The sequence below is a fragment of the Triplophysa rosa genome, linkage group LG7 (genome assembly GCF_024868665.1).
Source record: "Triplophysa rosa linkage group LG7, Trosa_1v2, whole genome shotgun sequence".
Taxonomy (NCBI): Eukaryota; Metazoa; Chordata; class Actinopteri; order Cypriniformes; family Nemacheilidae; genus Triplophysa; species Triplophysa rosa.
The window spans coordinates 5077171-5104893 of NC_079896.1; the positions used below are offsets into that span (position 1 = coordinate 5077171).

Genomic DNA, 27723 nt, shown 5'->3' on the forward strand with positions numbered 1-27723 from the left:
GTGATCACTGAGTTATCTTGTAGATCTCTAGACTTTGGGAAAGCAGTCCATGATCTCCCCCATCTCTGGCCAGTCTCCATATGCATTGTTCTTCAAATCATTTTGAATTAGCTAAACATTAACAGAAAAACAAAACACAGTTTAAAATACAGTAAACCAACTTTGTTCACAACAGAAGATCTTAAAAAAGATACTGGTAATGTCTCTGCGTACTTGACTAAATGCCGATTATTTAAAAATGAAGGCGATTATATGTTCATTTGTCTTCTTTTTTTTGTGTGATGTGAAGTTATGAAAATCAAATTATAAATCTAATATAAAACACATAGAATTAATGCTAAAACTTTAACTGAATTTGCTAAAAAATACAGATTAAAACATTTGAGTTGAATGAACTATAAAACAAGTTGAGCAAACATACTTTTTAATGTTTGAGTCGAGTTAGGGCCAACTAACAAATAACACTTTGGAGACAGAAATTGAGTGAACGTAAAATTTCTGTGGAACTAGTTTTTGAAAAAAAAATGCAAAAGTGAAGTGCAGTTTATGTCCAAACCTTTTCAAAAGGACTAGCTTTCTTCATTCCATAAGTACCTGCAAATACCCAGCTATCCATAGGCTTCAGGGATCTGATCATAGTGCTTCCTAAACCAGCGAATATATCTTTAATCTCATCAGTCAACCTGGAAAATTCAAAAGTGCAGAAACAAGTCTGACCATGCTGGGACAATTTTGACATTTTTTGATGCGTGCGAAGGCTGTCAGATTTACTTTGTCTCGGGGTTGATGTGTGATGCCACAAGAATGATATTTCCTGGCTTTATTAACTTTAGATAGTCAAGCAATTCCTCGGGACCTTGAAGATGTATTGAATATTAGACTGAGCAAAAGTGTTTGCAAATGTGGAGATGTTACATTTTGCTCGCATGCAACAATTCACCATAAGACCTACCTACAGATTTCAAATTAAAGTAATTACTTCTTAAAATCTTCCCGGTTTGACCTAGGGTGACGAGTCAAGACAAGAAATGTACAGTCATTTACAAAATTGTCTGCAAAAGTAACAGTTTTAAATGAAGAAGCTAAAATACAGTTTGTACATAATTAAATAGATGTGCATGAATGATTTTTGAATTGTCAGATTGAAAATATTTTTGCAAAGTAAAAAAGTATTCAAAGCTGACCGTTTATTGTCACAATGTTGAGTCCTTGTCCTGAATTGTCCCTTACACCACCCATGATGCTACAGGGAAGAAACAGGGTATAGTTCACCCAAAAACAATCCAACATCATTATTTACATACCCTCATGACATTTACCAAATATGTGAGTGTAAATAAATGATGATAGAATTGTAATATTTGTAAAAACTGTTCCTTTATCTCCAATGTTTTTTTAAATAATTGCATCGTAAATAAACAATATGATGTTACACTCCTTACATAGTGTTGTTAAAGCAGATTTTTGGAGGGACCACGTTGGCTGCTCCGCTGCGAAGGTGAAAGGGGAAATGATCTAAGGAGCATTCCTTATGTGGACAGCAACCAAACTGAGATTTAAACAGACCTGCCCAGAGAAATAAAACGAAATCAGTACGATTCTTAAAGCAATCATACACAAATTTCTTTATATGACTGTCTCAAAAGTCAAAACACACAAACCCATGCACAGTATCCTACCTCGATTATCACAGTCTGTTTCTGAAGACTCTATTGAGCGACCATCAACTCCATCTGCAATACAAAACAATTCTAACTTTACGCAAGCTAAAAGATTTAAGTTATAAAAGTATATTGAAGTAATGTTATGTAATATCAAGCTGTAATGTCACCACCGTGTACATTACATGACCGTTTTGCAGCTTCTTGCATTGACCACCAGATTAAGATGATTATCATTGTTGTTAAAACATAGAGAAGATCTGAAAGAAATACAGAAGTACTGGAAACACATTTGTACACACACAGAGACTTCAAAGAAACTGATGTTTGTTTACCTCGAGATCTCATCTTTGATACAGCAATAGGTTCTTCTTTAGTGTCTGCTGGAAGACATTAAAATCATTGAAAATGTAACTGCTGGAATTAACGTGAGGAGATGTTAAAAGCCATCAGGACAAAAGCTCTGTAAAACACCCCGAACAGGATCTGGCTCAATGTTTGCGCACCTTAAACAACGTTTAAGCCAACTTTATGTTTCTATTTGAGGACTGTCAGGGAGACAGATGACATGTCTGTATGATTTTACAGTGTTGTGCTGATCCCTACTGACAATCCTTGAGAAAACACTGCACACAGGAAATATAAACACATAGTCTTTTATTTCTGCTCAGTAAAACAAACATTTTGTTCAACGTTCACATGCAGTTAAGAAGGTGATGCTCCTTTGTTACTCCATACGAAAATAGCGATAGATTTCAGTTGTTATTAAAAATACTTATTTCAATAGAAACACGCACAGGGCTCTGGTGCAAGGTTGCTTTGTCAACACTGTCAAACACAGCCACTGGTGAACACCAGATGTAAAACTGAGAGTTGTACGCCGACTGACCTTTCTCTCTTTAACAGATTATTACATATGCTACAGAGTTCAGTAAACGTATTTCAGTGAGACACAAGGGATATGCAAACTCAGCAGATGGTACAGTGTATAGTTGATAGGACTAGTCTGCACCAAAGGAATATTCAGATTGTGCTTCTGGTATTAGTGGCACTTGATACAATATCCAGTGGGACAACCCTGAGATGTTCCTATAAGGTCAGCAGGCAAAGATGTGCTAACGCACTCACGCACGCACGCACAATAAATAAAAAGGAAGAACAATTTCAAAAGGCTTAAAGACTTTGGTACAAAGTATCTTGCATAGAAGAAAAAACGCAGACTTCCTTCTTCAAGGAGTGTTGTAAAACTACATCCAAGTAACTTTATATTTCTGCAAACAAATATTTACTTTATAACCACCTTAAAAGGTATTTCACATATAAACCATAAATTTAAGAAATATTTTAAAATATTGGAATCAAGAAGGAAAATCTTATATATACAGTGACTCATAACATCCTTCAAAACAACACACAGAACCAGATTTGTTTATAAATCCTTATTTTAGAATTCGCTTCCTATGTCCTCTAAATGTGTAAATGCTGAGATACTTAAGACCTCCGCCCCATTAAACCAGCTAAATTTAACTGGTTGGTGGACGTACTGTATCTGTGTTGAAAAATGGTGGAACAATGATAAATATTTCATTAGCTCCTTTGGTTTGTAAATGGCCTGATCCCATGTGATGCTTATGGCCCTAAAATGTCACAGTTTTAAAAGGAAAGAGAAACTTGAGGAATACATTGTGCGCTGATTCATTCCAAAAGATCCTGGGGAAAGAAAAGTTTGAGTAAGAAATAAGAATGAATAAGAAGAAAATAAGGCCATTATACATGTAACTAATCACTTATACAAACCTCATCTGAGTCACTATCCTCCTCTGCTGCAGTGGCTGCATTTTGCTCTTCTTGATGACGCAGCACTGAGTACCTATATGTTGCATTACTGAAAGAGAAAACAATACATGTCCATTTATACATTTTTTAATCTTTAGATAGGGTGTTACCAAACAGTGACTGCAGTGTCCCATGGTGTAACATGCAATAGGGGAGAGGCTTGTTGTCAAACTCTTTTACATCATATTTCGCAGGGGTGGTTTATTTTTAGAGGTCGATTTCTGTAAGGGCACAACACTACTGAAAGCATTGAATATTTCCACTCTTTCCTTTTCAGGAAAAAAGTATTTGTGACAACACGTCCCTTTATCAGGGTACATCCAACTAAACGGGGCATGTTGTCACAATGGGAACATGCCTGTAAATAGATCATTTTAAGCTCTATTTAAATAGTTCAACAGTTACAAATCACAAAACATTTCGAGACATACAGGAAATACATGAAAACGTAAAATACAAGTAAAATCAAATAAAACACGTGACAATTTGCCCGCTTGACCCGAGAACACAGTTTAACCTTTCAGTATAAATGTGCCTACAATGTATGCCAATGCTGTGCTCAGCTTTTGACCCAATAGTTATTATATAAACATACCAACATCGACAAATTTCGTTTAATTTATTTTAACCTATAACCTTGATGTTATTGCTAGTGTCATTTAATCGCGTAATTTAACCTACCTCCGCGTACAGCAGTATTTCCTAACGATAAAGACAGCAGCGACGACTGCAGCTACTACAACGAACACAACAGATGCTATCACTCCAGGATGAAGTCTTACTGCCTAGTTAACAATGTGAAAAAACATTAAGTATGCAAACTGAAGTTGATGAGTTTTAGCGATGATGCAAATAAGGCGATGAGGAACCTGTTGATCGGTTGATGGCTTCTCTGAACTTCGCGCTTGCCTAGATTCGCTGTGTCCTGATGACGGTAAGGCGATGGCTAACTCTTCAAGAACACTGTATATAATCATAGATAATAACATATTTACGCAGTTTAACTTCAACGACTTTCTCGCCATGGTTGTTTACTTCCTGGTTATTTCAGCTGTTGCGTGACGTAAGGGACAACGGACATTTGATTGGTCGATATTGCGGCAACGTCAAGACTTCCGTCAACATTACGTCGTAAACACAGTGAGGTCATTTATTAAAAAAAGAAAAGAAATGTAAAAACAACAAAGGGATATTATGAATATTTTTTATTGTTTTGAGAAACGTACAGACCTGTACATAGAGTAAAGTCATATGACAAATTCACTTGACACATCAAATTCCCATCAAAATCATTGTAAAGTTAAATAGTTAGGCCTATATACTGTAAAGCACTTTAAATAATATTATTATTTAGTTGGAGTTTGAAAGAAAAACACATTCAGCAATATAGTTCTTTCAGTTATGATATCATATTTTTCTAATCTAATAACTTATTCAACTGTAGAGCACATTTATGTGAACAAACTGCTTTGATTTAATTTCATATTACAAACAATTCAAATAACTGTACATTTTAAATTCTATATATTAATCTCCTGTACATCTGTTGATCTAGTTCATTTAAAATCAGAGCAACTCGTAATATTTCCCAGACTGTGGATCAAAATAGCAATTGAGGCAGGGATCATACATCAAATTGAGAAACTCTTCCTCTCCACTGTTGTTGTGTAACTTAGACCCTGTTGATGGAGAAAACGTTACATGTAGAATAAAAACTAAATTATAGGAGAGCAGTGCTAATAGTCAGAAAAGCTATTTTGCTTTATAATTGTTTTACTATAAACTATAAAATAAAATTGCAACCAGTTAATTATTTTATTATATCATTTATGTGACTATACAATTACTCCAAAAAATGTAACTAAATATATTTTAAAAACCTATTTGAAGCAAATCTTCTGATGTTTTACCTCTTGTTGACACCTTGCTGTGGTCTCCTTTGCCACCTGCCATCTGTTGATTTGGATGAACAATCGGAGGGCTAATGACATCCATCCATTCTCTACAAAAGGATAAAACCGTAAATCATCTAAAAATGCATCATTTCTTAAAAAGGCCTATATCATAACATGTTAACAGACCAGCCCAAATGTTGAAGGTGCGGAGCATTGGTTTAGCATGAGAAAATAATGAGAAGAGCAAGAGAGGATATGTCATAGCTCCTTCAGATGTCTCCACTGTTCGGCTTTATTTTTTTTTTCTTACATGCGACATCGAAATGACTTGGAGTCTTTAAGCATGCATGTCTTTAGAGGGTAAGGTTTTGGCTAAGATCCCATACAACACTTTGAGGACCAGTTGGCAAAAACTAATAATTATTTACATTTAATTCTGCAATGAACATTTTAAATTGATCAGTTTGCATTATAATGATGTTATGGTGTTAGTGAATGTACTGAATGATACTTTCTGCATTCCTGTACAGCCATTGATAGTACCTCTTATTGAGAATGAAAGACCCCCCCCTCACTCTGCCTGTCGTTCTGTTTCATATTCTCTCATTTACATGACACTTTTGAAGACCCCATGTGGTGTTGATGGACAGGCTCCCCAGTGAGATGGGAGGGAGGTGGATGATGACCTCCCAGCGAGCTCGGCTACGGCGGTGACAGCTAGGTGACACAGACAAGCCTCTGAGCACATGCATAACTCGGCTTTACTCATTGTCCATGACAACCATGCTTAATTAATCATCGAGGCGTGCTTTTGTGGGCAGCTTCCCTTGACAGCAAAGTTTGGCGTAGGAAATTGAGATCCACTGAGAGCCACAGATAGTGAGATTGTAATATGAATGTACTCAAATTTGCCATTTTGGGGTTTAATGTATTGTTCTGTATATTCAGTAAAACAGAAATGAGGATACTTTTGTCAAAGATGTAGTGTTTAGATGGTCTGGGTGTTTTGTCATGTCTGGTACCCGGATTAACTGACACCAAATTTTGTGGAGTGCACAGCCTGTTCTTCTTTTTGTTCTCCGGTGTTCAAAAGTTTTTATGGTATGGAACTGATGGATTAACTTGCTATCAGGAGCCCTGCTTAGAGTTATGCCTTACAGTTATGATTTAGGGAGACAAAAATATACCTTTGTGGACTCTTACCTTGGATTGGAGTGAAGAAGAGGCATCATTTCTTTCTGGTAGTGTTGGCCCTGTTCAACTGGCTGTGGATACGTGTGGGAAAAGGTTTTACAGTTTAGCTTTTATCCAATGCAACTTACAGTACATTACAAGATATACATTTTATTAGTACGTGCATTTCTTCAAACCCGTGCACTGAAAATGCAATGCAAGATTGAGCAACAGACATGCAAAATGTCATTCAGTATTTTTGTGTTATTGTGTATGTTTTGTTTATGTGCTTCCTGATGGTGGCAGTATTGCACCGTTTTTCCTAATCTTTCAGTTGACTCATTTGCAGCTTCAGAGCACCAGGCCCACCAGACATGATTAGCATTTGCAGTTTATTTATGTAATCAACAACAATTGATGGATCGGGTCTGATGTTGCAGTGTCATGGGATGTTATTTTACTCTGACCTAATTTATAAAGTCTGATAGCCCCAGGTAACAAATCTTATTTGCCTTTTGGCTTTTGCTTTATGGATTATCCATACTGGATCAGCTGAGGCCAGGCTGAGGGTAGACTATCAACATTTCTGTAATGTGCTCAGGTGATGCCTGAGTTTAACTGCTGTAATTATAACTGTACCAATTATAACTGTACCTTTTGTGTGTGTGTGTGTTCATGTTTGTATATCCCTGTGGGGACCTAAACCTGAATGCACACCAACACATGGGGACCAAAATTGAGGTCCTCATGGGCAAAAAAGCTAATAAATTGTACAGAACAATATTTTTTAAAAATCTAAAAATGCAAAAAGTGTTCTATGATCTTTAGGTTTAGGGGTTGGGTTAGGGAATAGAATATACAGTTTGTACAGTATAAAAAACATTATGCCTATGGACTGTCCCCACGGAGATAGTAAACCAGACATGTGTGTGTGTTTGTGTGTGTGTGTGTGTGTGTGTGCGTGTGGGAAGGGTAAACCCTACGGTATGGGGACAAAATGTCCCCACAAAGATGGCAATATCCAAAATCCTTGTCCTTGTGGCGACATTTTTTTGTCCCCATGAGGAAACAAGCTTATAAATCATACATAATTTTTTTTTTTGAAAATCTAAAAGAGCAGACAGTTGTGTGTGACTTTTAGGGTTATGGGGTGGGTTAGGGGTAGGGAATATGATATACAGTTAGTACAGTATAAAAACCATTGCGTCTATGGAATGTCCCCATAAAACATGGAAACCCAACATGTGTGTGCGTGCGTGTGTGTGCGTGCGTGCGTGCGTGTGTACGTGTGTGTGTGCGTGCGTGCGTGCGTGCGTGTGTGTGTGTGTGTGTGTGTGCGTGTGTGTGTGTGTGTGTGTGTGTGTGTGTGTGTGTGTGTGTGTGTGTGTAAACCCACCAGCGGAATACACTGAGTCCAGGTTGAGGTGTCATCACTGCTAGCACTCAGACTGATGTTACAATGGTGAACCTGACAGAAGATAAAACATATTGTGGTAACGCTTTACTTAAAGGTGCCATTCCCTGTGATGCCAATTTTCAAACTTTAGTTAGTGTGTAATGTTGCTGTTAGAGCATAAATAATATCTGCAAAATGATAAAGCTCAAAGTTCAATGCCAAGCTAGATATTGTCTTTAACAGAATTCGCTTTTCAAGGACTACAGATAACGACTGGAATCGGACTACAGCCCTATACTTCCCAGGTACATGATGTCACTATTCAGAGTTTTTGGATAACCTCCGCCTAAAGGAATACGCCAAAAAAGGGGCTAGGCCTTCCTTAGAGAAGAGGAAGAGCCGCTGGAGTAGTGTATGGTCACCATTGTAATCATTTGACTGAGTAGCGTGCTTAATTACTTTCACTTTCATCACAGTCCTACAGCTGGTAATAAGAATTCAGCTACACACATTCTAAGATAACCAACGGTCAAATAACAGCTTCCATGACTTTAACATCGGCTGTGAAAGCTTTTCTGTGTAATACACTGATATTGTGTGTGTGAGCGCATACCTCTAAAACACTTCTATGAAACGTCCTTTGAAGTCCTGCTTGCAAATGTCTCCGGGTCAACGTGCTAGATTTATTATCCAATTTAGGTCCAAAATAAAAAGGCAAAACTAATGCTTCCGTTATTAGTGTTAACATAACCGGTCTGATGCCAATCGGTCCGGTGTCATTTCCCTCGCTATAGTGGGAAAAAATCACGATCTCTAACAAAGATTGAGGTTTGCACATGCACTAGCAGACCTCCGTTACACTTCGATCGATCCGCATGTTTTTATCTGATGAAGTGAGTTTGATGTCATTGTTACTGTTTATTGCTAAAAGCCAAAGCTTATGAATACACATGCACTGAGAGGGGGACCGACCAATCACAACAGCTGAGAAGCGGAAGCTCGCTGATATGTGCTGCGTCCCAATTCGCATACTATCCATCCTAAATAGTATTCGAAAATAGAATTAGTATGTCCCAAATCGTAGTATGTTGAAAAGAGTATTCCAAAGATTCCTGGATGGTCTACTACTTCCGGTAGAAATTCGAAGTGCAGAATGATGCACACTCTAACGGCTAATATTACCCACAACTCACCGCGAGTAGGCGGAGTTAAGTGACGCTCCACTGCATTAATAAAATTAAATAACTGATGCGTCACTAAATTAATAAATGTAAGCACAGAGTTAACATTACATATGAAAAAATGAATGAATAAATACTTAAATGGAAAGAAGAGCTGTATTTTGATGTGTGTGACAGTTAATGGCCACAATGTTGTCTAGGCAACAACGGCCACGTCCGTTTCCTGTTAGTATGTCCCAGTGTGTGCATATTGTTTTGCTACACGCTAAAATGTATATACTTTTCCATAACAAAAACAGTACATACTTTTAGTGCATAGATAAGTAGGCGAATTGGGACGCAGCAATGGTGTTGAACTTTATTGAAACTGGAAAAAATCCAATCGTTTTGTGAGAAGAGGGAAAGCGGTGAACAATAAACTTGATTAATGTGAAATATAAAGCGTTTTTTTAAACTAGAAATATGAACATCCATTGTTAAACACCCAAAAAACATAATCAAAGCTTCGAAAACAGCCAAAGAATGGTACCTTTAAAGCATATATGTATAATGCATTTTAAATGTAGTTTCAATGTATTAATTATGTGTTGTAATGCACCTTATAATGCATCTTAAGAATAATTTTAACTAAAGTTAATACGTTATAACACTTCTCAATTCATTGTTACACTTTGCATTTTGTTTATTTGGTTATAATTCTTTACAACAACATTTAATGTATTACAACACACATTATGAACAATTATAATGCATCATACCCTTTAATAACACTTTATATATAGTTAGAGATATTGGGTTTTATGATAAATGAGTGAATATCTTGAAATTGATTTCCCCTAAATCACGAAAACAAAGAATCAAGTCTGTTTTTCCACACTGTGACAGTATTTTTCTTGACAATTCAGCACATTCACCTTCTACATTATTTTCATTTCCATAATGCTAACACAAACAAATCTATTTTTAATGTAAACTGTATTGTAAAAGTATTTACGCATATAGTGTATCGTATTGACCTTAACATGTTATGATTTAAAAAAAAATTGCATTACAATTATTATGCATTGTTTTGTTATTGCAAACAATCTGTTTATATCTTACTAAAGCCCTGATGATAGAGTCCAGACATCAGAAAAATATTCATTTATGCACGAGTTTTCTGTTTAAAAAGTGGGAGAAATTAATGCGTTGTGGATATGAAAAAAAGGAAGCACGTTTTCAGGAGACAACATATTTTGTAGGATTTCTGTGAATTAAAATGTGCAAACCAGAAGCAATTAACAAATGAAAAAGGGATGGCTCTTTAATGACCACAAAATTGTTATTACATTTTAATTTTCGTTTGCCCTTTTATGAGGAATATGGACCGTTTATAGATGTGACAATTCACTTACCTGACTATGGAACTATGCTTTAAAAACCTATTTAAACCACCAAATATTGACAACTGGCCTATCAGTATGGTGAAAACCTTTGGTAAAAAAAGTTTTTTCATGCTAAGGTTGACTTTTGCATTAAAATGCCCAGTTTTATGTCTTTCTATGCAAAATATATTAGTTTTTCATTTTGTTTGGCATGCATGTTTTTTTATAAGAATCACTTATCCATCACAACGTGTTATCATGATGCATTCTGTCTTTAATTACGTCATTTTCCTTTACCTGTGATGCAGTAAGACCTGGACCGCCCGTGTCGCTGTTTTGCTCCTCCTCCTGTTCTCTCTTCAAAGTGGCCAACATTTGTAGCTCATCTTCCTCCTCCTCCTCTTCGCTCTTTTCACTTCTTCTCAGATCACACCTGCTGGAGCCCAAAGGTCGAACCCTCTCATCGACGCTCACCTGCGAGGCCCGAAAATCTCATTACTTCATCAGTGCCACTTTGTAATGAGAACAATCGTTACTGGCTATAGCTAATTAGCAAGCAATCAATCAGACATCGCAAGCTAATTGGCACCCGTATTAAGGCCAAGACATCTGCAGGGATGGCTGCCTGCTGCTCAAAAATCCTACATGTACCTGGATCTCTGAGAGACCTTAAAGATAAGCTCAGAAAACTTTGGCGGCATCAGAGAGACCTGTCAGCTTTAAATGGGGTTAGTGGTGTTATGGGGCATTCGTAAAAATCTTCTGTAATTCTTACATCTAAGCCATTTAAGTCAGGTGTACACTTTTTTACAGTCTGTTTTAATTGTTGCTTGTTTTGGAACAGAATTGCAAGCTCTTGAGCTATAGCATGAAAGAGCAACCTCTGTGTGTGCAAACGGCCAAAATACTCTCAATCGTGAAAAACAAAACACTGTGTCCAAGCCATTCACCATAAAGAGATGCAGAGGCACAACCTATTCTCCTCAATCTGAATGGATTCCGATTAAAATATCTGGCCTCTGGGGAAAATAAGTGCCATACCAGTTCTGAAATTACAATAAGAACAGAGGCACTCATAAACAAGCCACTCTGCCTGAGTGTACCAATTCATCTGAAGTATGTGCTTGATTTGATCCCCTCTAACCCTGCATGGATTGGATGCTAGTTACGCCTAAAAACATTTCATCTCCGTGAACATGGGTCATGTGATTTGTCTGGGCTTCGCACACAAACTCTGAAAAATGAATTTCTCGAAGGTTGCTCTTTCATAGCTCAGATGATCTACTGGAGTTCTCAGTTATGTTTCATTTAGAGGGGTACTTCACCCAAAAATGAAAATAATTTTATCATTTACTCATCCTCATGTTATTTCAAACCTGTATGACTTTCTTCTGCGGAACACCAAAAAATATTTTGAAGAATGTTGGTAAACCAAAAATCGTTGGTCCAGAAAAGGGTTGGTCCCCATTGACTTGCATTGGCTTTGTGTCAATACAATAGAAGTCAATGGGGACCAACCCTTTTCTGTTTTCTTCTTTCATTCATTTTTGGGTGAACTATTCCTTTAAGTATCAATTTTGTCATTGTCTGAACATGTTTTTCCTAAAATTGCTATTAGGATAAATTGTTGACATACATTAGGAATATGGAACTATACAATTAGATTTTGTCTAATAAGATTCCACAAAATTTTGGGGAAAAAGTATAAGAAATATTTGAATTTATAATAAAATCTTTAAAAATACATCTGTAATATGAAGATCTCTTCTAATATTTTTTTGATCTTTTTCTCGGGAGAAACATTAAAGATGCAAGGTAAAATTTTCCATTTGCTCTCCAATTAATTTCATTGCGGTCTAGAAAAATAAAAAATAAAAACAATAAAAATAACTAATAATAAAAACCAACAATCATATAAAAAATATTTACTAAAACATAATTTTAATAAATAATAATAATAAACTTTATTTATTAACAATTTATTTATGGTGTAAATTATTTTATTTATTATTATTATTAACCTTTAGAAAACAGACTTACGATTTGAAGACCAGAATTCTCAACTGAAATCTCTCGAACAGATGCTCTCTTAATAGATATACTGGTGTCTCCATCAGGCAATGTTCTACCAGCTCTGGAGCGGTCCGGTCTGTTCAGGTATCTGGAGTTGCTAGGTGAGAGGCAACGGGTTGGTGCTATACGCACAGCTTCAGTCCTTCTAGGGCCTTTAGAGACACGGTGTGTTGAGGTCGTAACCGGCTCAGGCGAAAACTTGGGTAGGAATGTGTGCTTTTGTATGGGAGGTGATGGTGGAGCAGTAACAGAATGGACTGCGTTTCTATGGATGAGGAACTCGATGTGCATTTCATCCTATTAAAGAAGCAGTGGGGAAAAAGAGATAAAAACAGTGAGAGCATGTTTGGAATTTCAATACAACATTTCTTAATTTTGTTGTGTCGGGTCACCCGGTGTTCTGAGTGTTTGCTATGGAGTTGCTAGCGTGTTGTTTATTCCCCAAAAAGCCAACACCAGATAATATTCCAATGTCTCAAGTCCCTCTTTCAAGATACTTTAACTCATTTATCGTATAAGGTACCCGAGGAATTGATTGTGTTTAAATCCCTAACAGAGACGCTTGGCCTAGCAAGTGATATTAATTATGAAAACCCAAGATTAATAATGCCGCTATACCTCAAATCACAGCATTACAGCCTGCAATAATAAAACAAGCTACGAAAGACATTAATAAACCAAATTTACTCCCCAAAATACAAGTATTACATTTAACCCCCCAAAAAACACTTGTGATGGACTCATTAAGGGAATGATGAAACCTTCTGCAAGAATCTCAGAGCCAAGAACACCAACGCTGTCACAGATGAAACACATTAATAGCCACGACGCGAGACAGCCTGACGCGGGCGGAGTAACATCACAGTTACCTGTAATTAATCAGGGCGACGCGGTGCCGGGAAAGTTGTCTGTCTCCGCTCTGTTTTGGAAGAGATAAGGTCTTTAAACTGGCGAGGCTTTGATCTACACTAATGGTCTTAAACAGCAAGCTTCACTCTAATGAGGACAACCTTAGTAAAAGGGCACGGACAGCCGAGCTATCAAATCAAGTTTTTTGTCGTCTTTCGTTTGGACATTTGAAATTTCTCTGTTTTTGGGGGAAACAGAGGCATCACTTCTTTTGATTTACAGTATGAAATATTTTGACATATGATAAACAGGAACATCATAAAAAATGTTCATGTTCAATCATCAAACTTAATCAATTGAAGTTGCAACTACAATAGTGATTTGTGTTAGTTTAACAAACAAATAAGTCCTTCTGAAACCTTGAGGTTTATTTAAACCAATAATTTGGTTTGTCCATATCTTACCCAACCTATAGGTTGAAACAATCTAGCATTTTGGGTTGAAACAAATGCGTTGTGTTAAAGAGGATTTTTAGTACATTACTGCTTCATCTATCTTTAGATGACAACTCCGTGGCATTAATGGAAGTCATTAGGTTCATATAATCACCTCTGCTTCCAGTGGAAATGATTTAATATCACGCAGGTGTGAGTTACAGCGATGCAAAACAAATATAACGTTCAGAATATTTAAACAAGTCATTATTTCACTTTCCATCTCCCTTTGGTAATAAGAAGACAAATGCTGACATCTTCTTCTTGTTGCCAAAGAGAATGGAAAATAATAAGAGTTAGAAACATATCAAGGGCGGGGAAGGAGAAATAAACAAACAGTAAAACTGTCAGCGGTATGAATCAAATATCTCTAATTAAGTGCATCAGAACATATGTATGCCAAAGATGAGGCTGATTTCCCGGGAGGAGACGAAGCAGACGCAGGGTAAATGAATGATGCGCATCTCAATGGACGGAGAACTGATGAGCACCATTGAGCTGAATGCCCTCTCGTAAGAAATGAATTGAACTGATGAAAACTGATGCTTTCTTCATGGACCTAATTGAACGGCAGCGCCCCTGCGGGAACCAATCAAGTTGTATATTATTAACGGAGGACTCTGCTAAATCATACATGATAGGAAACTTGGAAAGAAAAATACAACTGCTAGTATATTGGCATGTGCGATAAAATAATTGTTTCCTTATGCAGAAAAATCGCAGTGAAATTACTGATGTTGTGTTCTGCCAATGTCTATATGCTGCTATAGAAGAAAGAGTTGATTATTTCTACAGGTGTCTGAACAAAACCGTACAGGATCTCTGAAAAGTTTCTTCAAGGACGTATGCATGTAAACACAGCTGGATTTTTATCGGCTTTTGTTTCCACTTCCTGGTGGTATTTGCACAGAAAGATTCTAGTCAGTGACGTTTTCTATAATTATGTTTATATTTTAGACTTAAATAAGACAAACCCTTAGCTAATAAAAACAGATCTGTAAAATTATTATTATTATTATTTTAATAACAATTAATAATAATAATACAATCACAACGACGACAACGATTATTATTATTATTAATAAACATATAACATATACAATAATTTATTAATAATAATAATTGACCTTACTGTAGCTCAGTGGTTAGAGCATGGCACTAGCAACGCCAAAGCCATGGGTTCGATCCTAGGGATTGCACATACTCGGAAACAAATATATAGTATAATGCAATGTACTGTAAGTCGCTTTGGATAAAAGCGTCTGCCAAATGTGTAAATGTAAAACATAATAAATGATTCCGTAATTTATATTTTTCATGACATGCTGTATGGCCCTAAGGATCAGTTAACAGTCACCATTTTTACATTTTTAATGTATCTCTATCTACAGTATACAAAATTAAGAACTTGTTACTTTTTCAGTAACTTTTTTTACACACTTTTGCTTTGATTTTCTGTCTTCAAGTTCTGCTGGCTGTTTGACAACCAAACAGAATAAACATCAAAATTATTTAAGCAAGAAGTCTCAATTCATTTCTATTAATTTCCATCAGTTACAGTTAAACCCGTGGGATATGTTTATCTCAATATTTTAAAGTGTCTGAGAGTACCTCCTCACTCTCACTGCCGACAAAATCATCCTCGAGGCGCGCATCTTTGCGCTCTCCTCCTGACACCGGCTTGTGACCTTTAAGGCCAAAGGTCACATCCTCAACAGGGTTGCTGCTAGCCTGATTCCGTCTGGCTGAGTGAGGGCACGAGGAGAAAGTGAAGACTTCCTCTTCATATTCCTCATCGCTGAGAGAAAGCTCAGTTTCTGTGTCACAAAGGTCAGCATCATCTGTACTCTGTGCACACGCAGGAGGTGGAGAAGCGCACGGACGCTGGAGAACTGACCCAGATGTATCCATAGTAGAAACACTGTCTGTAGGAATGATAAGTCACTATTTGTTGTCCTTTTAAAGATATTTTACATTTTGGTGAATGTATACTTGTTTACCCTGATGAAAATTATATAGAAAACACACATATACTGTACATATGCATTCAAATATATATACATTTGATTGTATACTTATATCAAAAAGTTCACCCCAAATGATCTTTGCAAAAATAAATTAAAAATTTGCCCTGATTATAATATGCGGCACATCGAGAAAGCATTAATAACTTCTGCTTGGGTTACCCTTCTGGGACCTTGTATTGACTCATACAGTATGTCTCTATAAAAGATCAATAATAAAGATCTAATTAGGAAACATAATGTTTCATCTTTCATTTTTTATACGGCACTCATGTTTCTCGCCTGCGTTCTTTTTAATAGGCCTATGCAAATAAGCAGACTCCTCGAAGACCGAGATGAACTCGCGACGCTTGCAAACTGCGCGGATGAATTTATAAGACGCGTCCAACGGCTTTCATTTGTGCTAAATTTGATAACTGCGGCATTATGCTTTAATGATCGCCAATATTTTACATAAACGGTGAAGATGCATTGAAAACAATATTTAAAAAATGTGGATGGAAGGAATTTACATCTGCAGTCCTGAGAGAATAAGTGAAACGGCATTAACGTTCCATAAAAAATAGCATTATCTGTGTGTGTGTGTGTGTGTGTGTGTGTGAGATTGAGGAGGGGGGTACTCTCGAGCTGTCCCACTGGCACAAAAACAGCATCATTAGTAGATAGGGAGCAATGGTACAGTAAGATCATAATTCAGACGCTATGATGTGTGCCTGTGGGGTCTGCCTGCCCTCATACTAAAGAGAAGACACCCAGAGAGCAGGGAGCAAAAGACACCACAGAGACCAAATGATGAATTTGCAGTCTGAGAGTAGAACACTTTGATCTACTTCAGCAAAACGCACAGCGGCGAAAAGTCTCACTAAACTACTGTGAACTGTGAACCTGAGCTTTCTTCTGCTCACCGAGACGCAAGGACAAGAAAGGACATTGCTTTTGCTTTTAATCACTGGCAAAGTCCGGTAAGACCACATGCACGAGGTTCGATGTGGTGACATTTCCCTAATGATTGTAAGATGAATGGATATCAGAATTCCCAGTGGAGAAATTGTTGCTCTGAGGTTACTTTTCACAGAAAATAAGATTTATTTGAGTCTTCAGCACCAACTTTGTCTCAGATGTCTTTAAATGAATTGGGAAAAGCAGAAACAAATGAAGCAACTGCACAGTTTGAGACTGTATTGAAGGGATAGTTCACCCAAAACTCAAAATTCAGTCATTATTTATTCGCCATCATGTCGGTCAAAACCTGTCTGTGACTCTTTGTTCTGTGGAACACAAAAGACGATATTGTCTGAGTGGTTTTGTGTCCATACAATGGAAATGAATGGGGTGAAATCATCTTTTATGTTCTGTTGGAGAAAGAAAGTCATAAAGGTTTGGAATGACATGAGGGTGAATGAATGATGGAGTTGTATTTAAAAATCTCCATTTGTTCTCATTGCTTTGTAACACAAAGATTTTTGGTGATATTTCCTTTTTGGCCATACTGAATGATGGATTATATTAAGCTCTGTTTGTTTTGTTCATAGCAGGGATCATAAAGACTTTGTCAGTTGAACAACTGATTACATATTAATGTGAAACATGAAAAACCGCAAACATAATGACCATGTCAGATAAAGTGATGTAAAGGCTCTATTAAGCTCTTCACAGAGTCGCATTCAATCTAATTAAAGCATGCACGTTCACAGAGCACCTCTCGAGCGTTGCCTTCGCTCTTGTCATTCCGAGGGGTTTAGCATATTTCGATTCTTGGCACGTTTTTGAACAGGCCTATATTGTAATCACCTTTTCTAATTGCCCACAGTGCAGGCTTGCCTGAACCCCAGAGACATTGGTTCTGACCTACACAGTGTACTTAATGTCCCATTACAACTAATGAACTCTCTTTGCGCAGCTAAAGGGAAGTTAGAGTTAGGCCCGCTCTGCAGGGAAGGGTTGTTAGCAGCCGATCGCGTTCTCGGTCTCGGTTTTAAACCGTCCTTCGCTCATTTGCTTCGTTCGGTTTGCTAAACCTTTACTACTCTGGCGCAGGCTTAGCTGAATCATGTTGCGAAATATTTTTTAATGTAACTCAAACAACCTTTTTTATGATCTATAGAGAATTCACTTAATAGTCATCCATGTCCAAAAGTAATCCATGTCCGCAGCACAAATGCATTATACAGAAGTTTAAATTTAAGTTTAATACGGTTTCTATAAACCTCTAACCCGGACTATGAGCTATAATAAAAGTTTTACTTGCCGTAGCAGGCACTGCTAATAATTCTTTCACGTATGAGTTCCTATAGATGTCAGGTCATTTAATAAACTGAAACCAGCTGCTTAAATATCCCTACTAACATTTAAGGCAGAATTTTACTCGCCTCGCAGATCCGGATCAGTTAATTTAACCTCCGCTGTTGAATCTAAGTGCAGGGTTTGAAGTGAGGATCCTGAAAGTTTTCCTTGAAGCTCAAGCCCCTCTTGGTTTAAGCTAATTTTGCCATCTTCTTTATCTTGAAGTAAAACAGAAGACCGAAATATAATGACTTTGTAGAACCAGCAAAGGGTAACAAGGAGTTAATTATTAAGGGAGTGAATGTCTGAGAAATAATAATAAAAATAATTGAATTCTAATTTCTGGTGCACAAGTGCTGATTGTGATCACCAAGGACAAAATATCAACGTTCTGCGAAACCACGTATAGTATAAAAGCTCTCATTAAAATCCAATCAGGATGTCAAAATGGACCTATTTAAGAGAGACAACAAGTCGGACATAATTTGATTTTGTCTCTCTTTAAAAGTGAATGAGGTCAGTTCTTTACCTGTGTTTAATTTTTCTCTCTCTACATTGTGAATTCGCTGTGCTCTTCTGGAGCTTGTTCTCTCGGCTGATGGCTTTTCAAGTGGCGGTCGTGGTTGTATATTTTCATTTCTACCTGCATTTGGAGACAAAGTTGAAAACACTACTAAGAAAGATTTACCTTAATCCACCTTATCTGAACATATATAAAGACTAGACTATGGTTAATATAACAAAAAATGTTTAATTTTTAAAAAAAATACAAATGTTTCCAATTTGTCATGTCAAAATAAACATGCATTTATCTGCTGATATGTTGAGGCTCAGTTCAGACTTCGATCTGTCTGCTTTCTTGTTTGCAGATGTGTTGCTCTTCCTCGCAGTGAGCGGAGGAGGTCCAATGACCTTTGACCCGAACGCAATATGGGAGGAGTCCCGGGGTGTTGGTCCCCGTGTGATGGTTGCCTTGACAGCGCCTGTCTCCTCTAGCAAACAGACAAGCAGAAATCTCACATTATCCTGGCCAAAGTATTTTAAAGCATTACAACATTTGTCATTCGAGAAACAGACGATGTATTAAAGGAACAGATCATCCAAAAATTATAATTCTGTCTTCATTTACTGGCCACCATTGACCATAGAAAGAAAAAAATCTTTGTGAATTTCTTTGTTCTGTTGAACACAAAAGAAGACATTTTGAAGAATGTAGGAAAGAAAAAGCAGTTCTGAGGCACTTTTCACTGCATGCCATTGTAAATTTTCCTACTATGGTAGTCAATGGTGGCCAAGAACTGATTGGTTACAAGCATTCTTCCAAATATCTTTCTCTGTGTTCATCAGAACAAAGAAATTTAAACAGATTTGGAACAACTCAAAGGTGAGTAAATGATGACAGAATTTTTTGGGTGAACTGTCCTCCATATAATAACTGTATTTAATGTAACAATACCACAACGCGCTCTATGACAAAACAACTGCCTTCATATTCTGCTTATGTTTATAAAGCTTGTTATTGTGAAGCCCTTTCCATCTGTTGGTTTGAAACGGGCACATCTTCAATTGTTATTTACCACAACGCTGCAAGGAAAAGCAGTGTTAAGGTCGTGGCAACCTGGCAACAAAACACAAAATACTGCCATTTGTCATTTCAATATAACAGCCAGAAATCCAAGGCTGTTCGCTATGACTACAGGGCTTCATGGACAGGGCCCGCTGTTTTTTATACATTGTTGCTAGGCGATGAGCAAGAAAAGCTATGAATAATGTAGAATGATAGACGGCTGTGTTTTGTCACAGTTTTTGTATATGTGAAAACATTTTCAAATGAACGTAAGTGTCCAACACCTGAGGTCAGTGTTATATTAATATCTCGCTGGGGTGAATTTGACGTGTGAGGGCATTATGTGATCCAATTTCTGAAGTCGAAAGGTGAGATGACAACAGTCTGGCATTGTAACATGAGGCCAGCAGATGTCTGGATAAATAAAAAAACTGAGAACAGCTATGAAGGTCTCACTGGGCTTAAAGAATTGACAGGTATGTGACTAAAGACACATGATTAGAGCTATCTTGGCAAGACATGGCAAGAGATGTCTAAAGTCAGCAAATTAACAGACAAGAACTGGCGAGAGAGTTCTGCAGAGGTGCCTGACCTTCTGTTTAGCAAAGAACAACGTAAAAAAAGAGAACTTTCAGCTCAGTTCAACTTAAGGAGACAAATGCAAAATTGTGCAATGTAACCGAAGGGAATTATGGGAGACGGGTGTTTGCGTGTGGAACTGACCTGAATCTAAGTTCGCAGCCTTCAGATCAATATGTCCCAATGTTTTCATGTTCACCAGTTGGATAATATGCTGGACTTCACCGGGAAACTGACAACTTCTGGGAACCTCTTCTTTTGGACATTGACATTGAATGAAGAAACAAAAGGCTTAATTTTGTCCCATTAAATGAGAATACAATGCTTAACAATAATCCTGTACTGACAATAAATAAATAAATAAACAATAATAATAATAACAATAACAATAGTTGTTGTTGTTATTTTATTATTATTTAACCCATAACAATACTTTTTGTACAAAGTGTTATTTCATTATATTTTACAGAGGGGTTTATAATTTCTGGTTGGATTATTACTGCTTTCTTTTTCTTTTTAATAATTTCCAACAACATAAGGGACTACCAATGAAACCTGCCTTTGGGCTAAATCGGGTACATTTACATCCATAGATGTTGATTAAGATTGTCTCTTTTTTTTAACAAAATAAATCAATAAAAATAAATAATAAATAAATGAAAACATCCCAGAACGTTTTTACGTAATAATGCATGTACATTTGGGTCTCATTCACTTCCATTGTTGGTGACTTAATATAGCCAAAAGGTATACATCAACTACAATATCAGATGACTTTCTCCAAACCTCTATCCATGGAGTCCTCAGGTTCATTTTTCATCGTGAAGATGCGGCGTAGCTTACAGCAGGCGGAGATGACGATCCCATCCAAAGACAGGAAGCGCGTCCCTCTGAATATCTCAGCGGAGAGCGAGTCCAGATCAATACACACATTACACCACTGCACACAGACAGTAGCTCCTTATGATCCCAGCAACAAGAACATTTCCCAGGTCATTTTTCGTGGCCGTTTTACAGCGAATCTCGCTGAGTCAAACCCCATTGATTTGACCATTCTAGGTGACTTACAATATTGCGTCTCAGGCAGGTTAGAGGTATTCTCGCATGCAGAGGGGTCGCTGAGAGTTCTCTGTGTACAGTAGACAAGTAGAGTCTTCTCTTGAGATGTTCTTCATCTGTCACTCTGCAAGACAGCTCTGAAAGTTAACAGCGTCTGCTCTGCGAAGCAGATGGGAAGGATCTTTAACCATTTTCCTGTCTGCTTAGGGTTGCGTGGGAGCCATACTGTGTGAATTAGTTCGCTCTCCATGGTAATAAAGTCTCTACACTTTCACTGAATTTCATCTATGTCAGTCAGATCAGTATTCGGTAACTTTAAGACGTTATGCACTGCAGAAAGGAACAACAACAATGATAATGAAGTATGACACTTACAGAAATTCAGCAGAGAAGTCTTTTCCCAATGGAACATTGACCTGTAGAATGAGGAACCTTTGAATCAATCCAACTATATGAAAAAAAAACAGAAAATCAGAAGATATACAAACTGAGGACGGTATTGATTCTTCAAGGTAAAATAATATATTTCAAAATGACAGTGTGAACTGATCGTTCATTATAGAACATATAAGTAATTTTGATTAATCTAAGTCCTAAAGCTAGCCTTTCTCTTACTACAAATATGTATGATGTAAACAAAAATGCTGTGCATCTGATTTACAATGGCACTCACGTGCCATCTTGCCATCTTTTGGTAACTGCATTTTGTGTGTTTGACTGCTTCCATCAAGACTGTATACAAAACCCTTTACTTCTTTGTCAAACACCTGTTTAAAACAAAATAAAGCAAAGTCATAAAATAAACAGAAAGCTACAAATAATCTTACTTGGTTAGCAGTTCCCAAGAAACACATATAATGGTGTATACCTTGATTCACTCCTAATGCATATCTAAATTTAAATTCAATGATTATGTAAAAGACAATCTCAGATTATTTATATACCAGAATCTGCAATACTGTAACTGCATGAACATGAATAGGCTTTATAAATATATAAACAAATATACAGAATGTTAAAAACAACAACCATTCTCTCTTTCATTCTGTGCAATTACTGTACCTCATATAGGCTACTTCATACATACTTTGGTTATTGAAGGTTTCCTGCCAAATAGTTTCCATTTAGCCACAGGATCTTGTCCTTGAGCACTGAAGATATCAACAATGGGTCCACCCTACACGAGCAATAAAAAAAGCTTTGAAAAGACTTTTAATTTCTTAACCACGGTGTTTAGGTCTTACAATACCTGATAATCGTTTCTGAACATGCTTCCTAACGTCTCACGGGTAAAAATCACGTTTTCTTCTTTTTCTGTCTTTTTTAAAAAGGCGAAAAATGACTAATAACAGCAGCAGGAGTATCCCAGTGACAAGCTGCACTGTTGACAGTTGTTTTCATAATGCTAGCTATCTAACAGACGAACAGAAGGAACGATTTAACTTTCCCTCAGAATAACGAAAAACAGCATATAAACATGACTTGTCGAAGCTGTTCGTATTTTGTCAGTTGTAAACCCGCTTTATTAATTAAAAGTGGCAGCTTGTTAGCCCGTAAGCTAATAGCTGCAACCGCAACGGCATGTCGTTTCTATGGCAACGGGACGCTAGTCGTCTGTTTATTAGCTGCGATCGCGTTTCCAGATTTTTACACAGCCTACAGAAACCTTACAAGAAATAGCCTATTCCTTACAAGTGTAGGCTATGATATTCACATTCATATAGTGTTGTATTATGGTTATCCTACTAAAATGGTATTTAAGCGTAGCCTGTTGTTGAACGGTGACTGTCAAAGAATATCCCTAGAACTATCAGCTGTTTATCCAAATCCATTTCACATTTCCTTATGCTTATGTGGTGTGTTTTGGGCTTTATGGTGTTATTCTGTTGCTCCCCACCACCAGATGACAGAACCCAAAACATTACTAGGTCAGACCTGTTATATTTTCCGAAAGGCCTAAATTTTCCATTATAAACGATTCCCATTAAATTCATTATAAATCCTGGTATGGTTTCTATTTTTCCTTGTAGTTTCATGTCCTTAGTAAGATATTAAACTTTCACCATTTACCTTTGGGAAATGGAATACCAACAGAATATTAGTATTCATTGTGCAAATTTATTGAGCAAACTTCAAAATTATCTGGTGGGTTTTTTCACGGTAATTTGGAGAAAGAAGCGTGTCCTGCGTTTGTATGTGACAAAGGTTGAACTGTGTCGAGCAGATGGTGAGTCTTTACATGCATTTCAATACTAATGATACAGCAAACTACTCCCCAAATTGGATTTTGGAAGGTTTTAATAAGTCTATTACTAAGCAATGTAAATGAAGGCCACTGTCACTGAAGGTCAAATATGTAATATGATGACAGCTTGGAATATACCTGAAAAGACAGACTCAAACAATCAATAAGCTAACAACAAAGGCTGCCAGCTCATAATGAATGCAAGCAATCTGTTGAATATTGAAAATAATAACCTCAGTTTTCTGTAATTCTCCATAGGTGATAGGTGACCATTTCGCTGTCATTTCATATACACGTGTGTAAATTAGGCCTATGTATGCAAATAGACATTTACATAACCGTGTGTCTTGATAAATTTGCTGAATTTATGCTTCTATTAATATGATATGCATATTGTAATTTGCAATGCTTTTTAATAATATGCATAATTATTGTTCTTGTTGTTGTTTATATACAGTACCGGATCTACACATAAATTAAACATTGCACACCATAATTTAATTATCATTTGTGTGTGTGTGTGTGTGTGCGTGTGTGTGTGTGTGTGTGTGTGTGTGTGTGTGTGTGCGTGTGCGTGCGTGTGTGTGCGTGTGTGTGTGCGTGTGTGCATTTACTCACTATTACGTGGTATATTTTCTTAAAATACTCAAAGATCACATGCCTTTTACACCGAAACATTTCTACTACGCAAAAGTCTGACTGGTTGGTTTATTTTAATCACTGTATATTCATATCTACAGTAGGAATGTAAAGGCCAATGCCCGGAGAGTGTTGATGCTCAGAAACATTTACTCAGTAAAAGGTTGATTTTATTACTCTAATGAAGCTTAACTGTTTCTGAAGGGAAATTGTTTTAATACTGGAAAACATTATTGGCTGTAATTAATTATCCTATCATTTTCAAAAGCACAGAAGATAAATGTGACAAAAAAGATTTTAAGATAAGCATTCATAAGACAATGAATTTTATAAGCTCCCTGTAACAAGACCAGAATTATTTGTTAATTCATTTGTATTAAAGTGGCTATTGTCTTGGCTTTGTATTCACTTTCAACCCGTCAAGGTTCGGGTTGTTTTATCTGTATGAGATAAGAATCATAAACATACGCTAATTGGACTATTAAAGATTGTCTTTAAAAGGCCTAGCCAATGGCTTCAACTAACTTATACAATGTCGTGAGTTTCTTTGTGTGGCAGTAGCTTTTTTTTCTTTTTTAAGCAAACAAATTATAAGGAAAGTAATTGTGTTGTGAAACTATTTCAGATTGTCTGTCCCTTGATGGTGTTATATGGAGAGGAAGTTATTCACTTCATGCAGTACACATGTAAACAAGCTGCTAATAAACTGTAAATTATTCACTTACAGGCCATATGAGATTGGCTCAACAGGGAAAATGTCCCTTTTAACAATTAATCTGTGTCTCAGTCTCCGACTGAGGTGTGAAATTCTGCACTAATGAAAAGATGGGAAAGTTATTTCAGTCGGTCTGCTCCCAATGACCATTTACCCACTAAGTGAAAAAACATTTTAGTCATACAGTATTTTTGCATACTGTTTTTGCTTACAGATTTGTAATTGTTTTCCAAATTATTGGTCTCCATATGCCTGCAACACTGTAGAAATCTTCCTCAGTACAGTCTTTATGTACAGTGTGCACATGATCTGACGGCACGTACTTCAATATTTGAAATGAGTTTTGTAGTCAAATTAATCATTTTAATTGTACAAAACAAATTTGAAAAGTTACATAAATTTATTTTGAAATGGATGACTAAATGTAGAAAAGCAGACAAAAAAAAGAAACATTATATATGTGAGTGAAATTAATCTAAAAATGAGATGGAACTAAATTCATGCAGAGTTTAATAGTTGCAAAAAAGAGATGTAGTCCCTAGACAAGAGATAGTCCTAACAGTAGCGTTGTGAACCACTACGCAGACCGCAAGCTTGGGGCCCCCTAGTGGCCACAAGCGGTTAAATCATTTGATGATTGCTTTTGACGCTTTTTGGAGCGGAATGTGAGTTCACCATAGTCTAGAAAGCAAGCACTGAAATCTTGAGTGTTCTTTAATAAAATGAATTGCTATAACATTTACTTGATTTGTGTTCATGCTATATAGTTTAAATAAATATTGATTACTAAAATCATATTTCATTTTAAATGATCAAAATTTGCCCCACATTTTTTCGGGTAGTGATGCCACCCCTGGCACAGATACACAGTCATGAAGCGCGCATATCAAATATTTGATTCCAAAACAAAGTATGTTTATTCTTATACCAAACTGTCAACAATTGTGTGTGCTGTTATGCAGTTCAAAGTCAAATAAATCCAGGTTATATGTCTCACTAATTACATGTACTCAATATTACTGTTGTGCAATTCAAAGAAAAGCATGTGTGGGGTGCCCTGGGTCTTTACTTTGCTTAGGGCCCCCAAAAGAGTCCAAAGCAAAAGTACAATTGGCAAAGGAGCAAACAGGCAAGCTACAACTAATCCAATATAATAAAAGCCACACTATAACTGTAACCAAAATTCTTCAAAACAAAAGTATGACCTGGAAGGTTTATATACAGGACGTGATGAAAGTAAAACAAATTAAGTGTGCCTAATTATGGTCAGATCTCAGGTAAGTGCGCCCTCACATGGATGGGGCTGGAAACTGCTTCTTTCTGGACAGCATCCCTTTGTAATACCACAAAAAGCTACTGCATAAGCTTGTTTTCGCTTATTTTGAACTCATTTGTCACAGCATAATTTCCACTGTACCATTTGTGTTATTCATTAGTTTTAGTGAATTAAACATTGTGCTAAAAATACATAATAAATTGAATATGTTTTTAAAGTCACCATGAAATCAAACAGGAAAATTCTAAGTGTTTTACACAGTGTTGCAGTGATTATTAGTGAGTAAATTATTAAATGATTTACCCGTGAACACCATTATTATTTTTTTAATTCATTTGCAATTGTAATCTTTAATCAAAAATATTAAGCTCCTCTCCCCCTCTCAACAACAACTCTTCACCACATGACGTCAGCAACAAAAGAGAGGTAGGACTATACTGACTATAGTCCTGGTCCATATACTATGGACCAGGCATTTTTAGCCTTCGCATCCAGGCCGAACTTACAACAAACCAATCAAAAAGGGAAGGGCAAAATAAAGCCCCGCCCTACTTTTTTTAATTTCAGAAGCCGTTTCACTTTGATAGGGTAAGTCACAATACGGAAAAGAAGTCAATCGCAACTTCCGTTTCATGGTGACTTTAACACTGCAAAGTCAAAACCCTGGCTGGCAATAACTTAAAGTACAGGACATACCTAGAGATTATAATAAAAAGCACACAAACAATGTAATATGTTTCCATGCCACTAAGTGTGAACGTACTTGTACTCTGCAAGTGTGGGAGTTTTGACATTTGTTCAGCAAGAAACTGTGATAAAAGCGAGTCAGTCCTCGAGACTCAAGTAGTGCTAACTAGTATTAATGAGATGTTCTTCTACATCACGTCTCCTCCGTTTCCTCAAGCATACATTGCTCCTCTTTAACAAAAACGACCCAGATATGTCTAGAGATGTTAAAGTGGAAAAGACAATCAAGATACTTCATCATTTTATTTGATGTGTGATTTGTGCAGATTGGTTTTCCTTTGTATTAAATTCAGACAGAAATGGCTTTAATACCACAGCAGAAAGTGCACTGTGAAATCTATTAATTTATAAAAACCACAATCTTTCTTCCTCTTTAAATAAATGTAAGTCTACTGGTAGGCTTACTGGGAAGGCAGCTCAACATTTTGGAAATGTCAAAGGGTTGGCCGAGTGTAGTGAAAGGCCAAAAATACATTAGAAAGCTCTCTGACCAATCTGCCGTGACATACAATGTTAGAGGTCCTGCCACAAACTGCGACACATGTCATGGGCATCATTGCCAACGGAGTGAGTAGGTGATATCTCAATGTAATGACAGAACTAGACACATGTCTGAAAGCATGTCCAAGGAAAGGGTTATGGAAAAGTGTTCTCCTATTCCTATGGA

The 27723-nt window shown here is 36.8% G+C and overlaps 2 protein-coding genes across 4 annotated transcripts; both read right to left on the reverse strand.

The window, feature by feature from the left end:
* Positions 1-4548, reverse strand: si:dkeyp-67f1.2 (uncharacterized protein LOC556106 homolog). Of its 3 annotated transcripts, XM_057337735.1 has the most exons (12): positions 4367-4548; positions 4179-4282; positions 3459-3546; positions 1997-3371; positions 1835-1921; positions 1680-1733; positions 1443-1566; positions 1185-1243; positions 953-1003; positions 772-856; positions 557-683; positions 1-111 (listed from the first exon to the last, which is right to left on the reverse strand). In XM_057337735.1, exons 4-12 carry the CDS (start codon positions 2007-2009, stop codon positions 28-30), a joined length of 684 nt encoding a protein of 227 aa, XP_057193718.1. In that variant the 5' UTR covers positions 2010-3371; positions 3459-3546; positions 4179-4282; positions 4367-4548; the 3' UTR covers positions 1-27. The 3 variants fall into 3 exon arrangements, with proteins under 3 accessions (XP_057193718.1, XP_057193717.1, XP_057193716.1); XM_057337734.1 differs by having other exon boundaries at positions 1847-3371; XM_057337733.1 differs by having other exon boundaries at positions 1835-3371.
* A 195-nt stretch (positions 4549-4743) lies between these two features.
* Positions 4744-22738, reverse strand: cfap20dc (CFAP20 domain containing). The gene is made up of 16 exons (XM_057338311.1): positions 22684-22738; positions 22522-22611; positions 22108-22201; positions 21810-21882; positions 21444-21558; positions 21162-21315; positions 20520-20630; positions 19036-19221; positions 18759-18872; positions 15534-15847; positions 12547-12876; positions 10804-10980; positions 7962-8033; positions 6596-6657; positions 5408-5499; positions 4744-5176 (listed from the first exon to the last, which is right to left on the reverse strand). Exons 1-16 carry the CDS (start codon positions 22702-22704, stop codon positions 5064-5066), a joined length of 2118 nt encoding a protein of 705 aa, XP_057194294.1. The 5' UTR covers positions 22705-22738; the 3' UTR covers positions 4744-5063.
* Positions 22739-27723: the final 4985 nt, after the last annotated feature.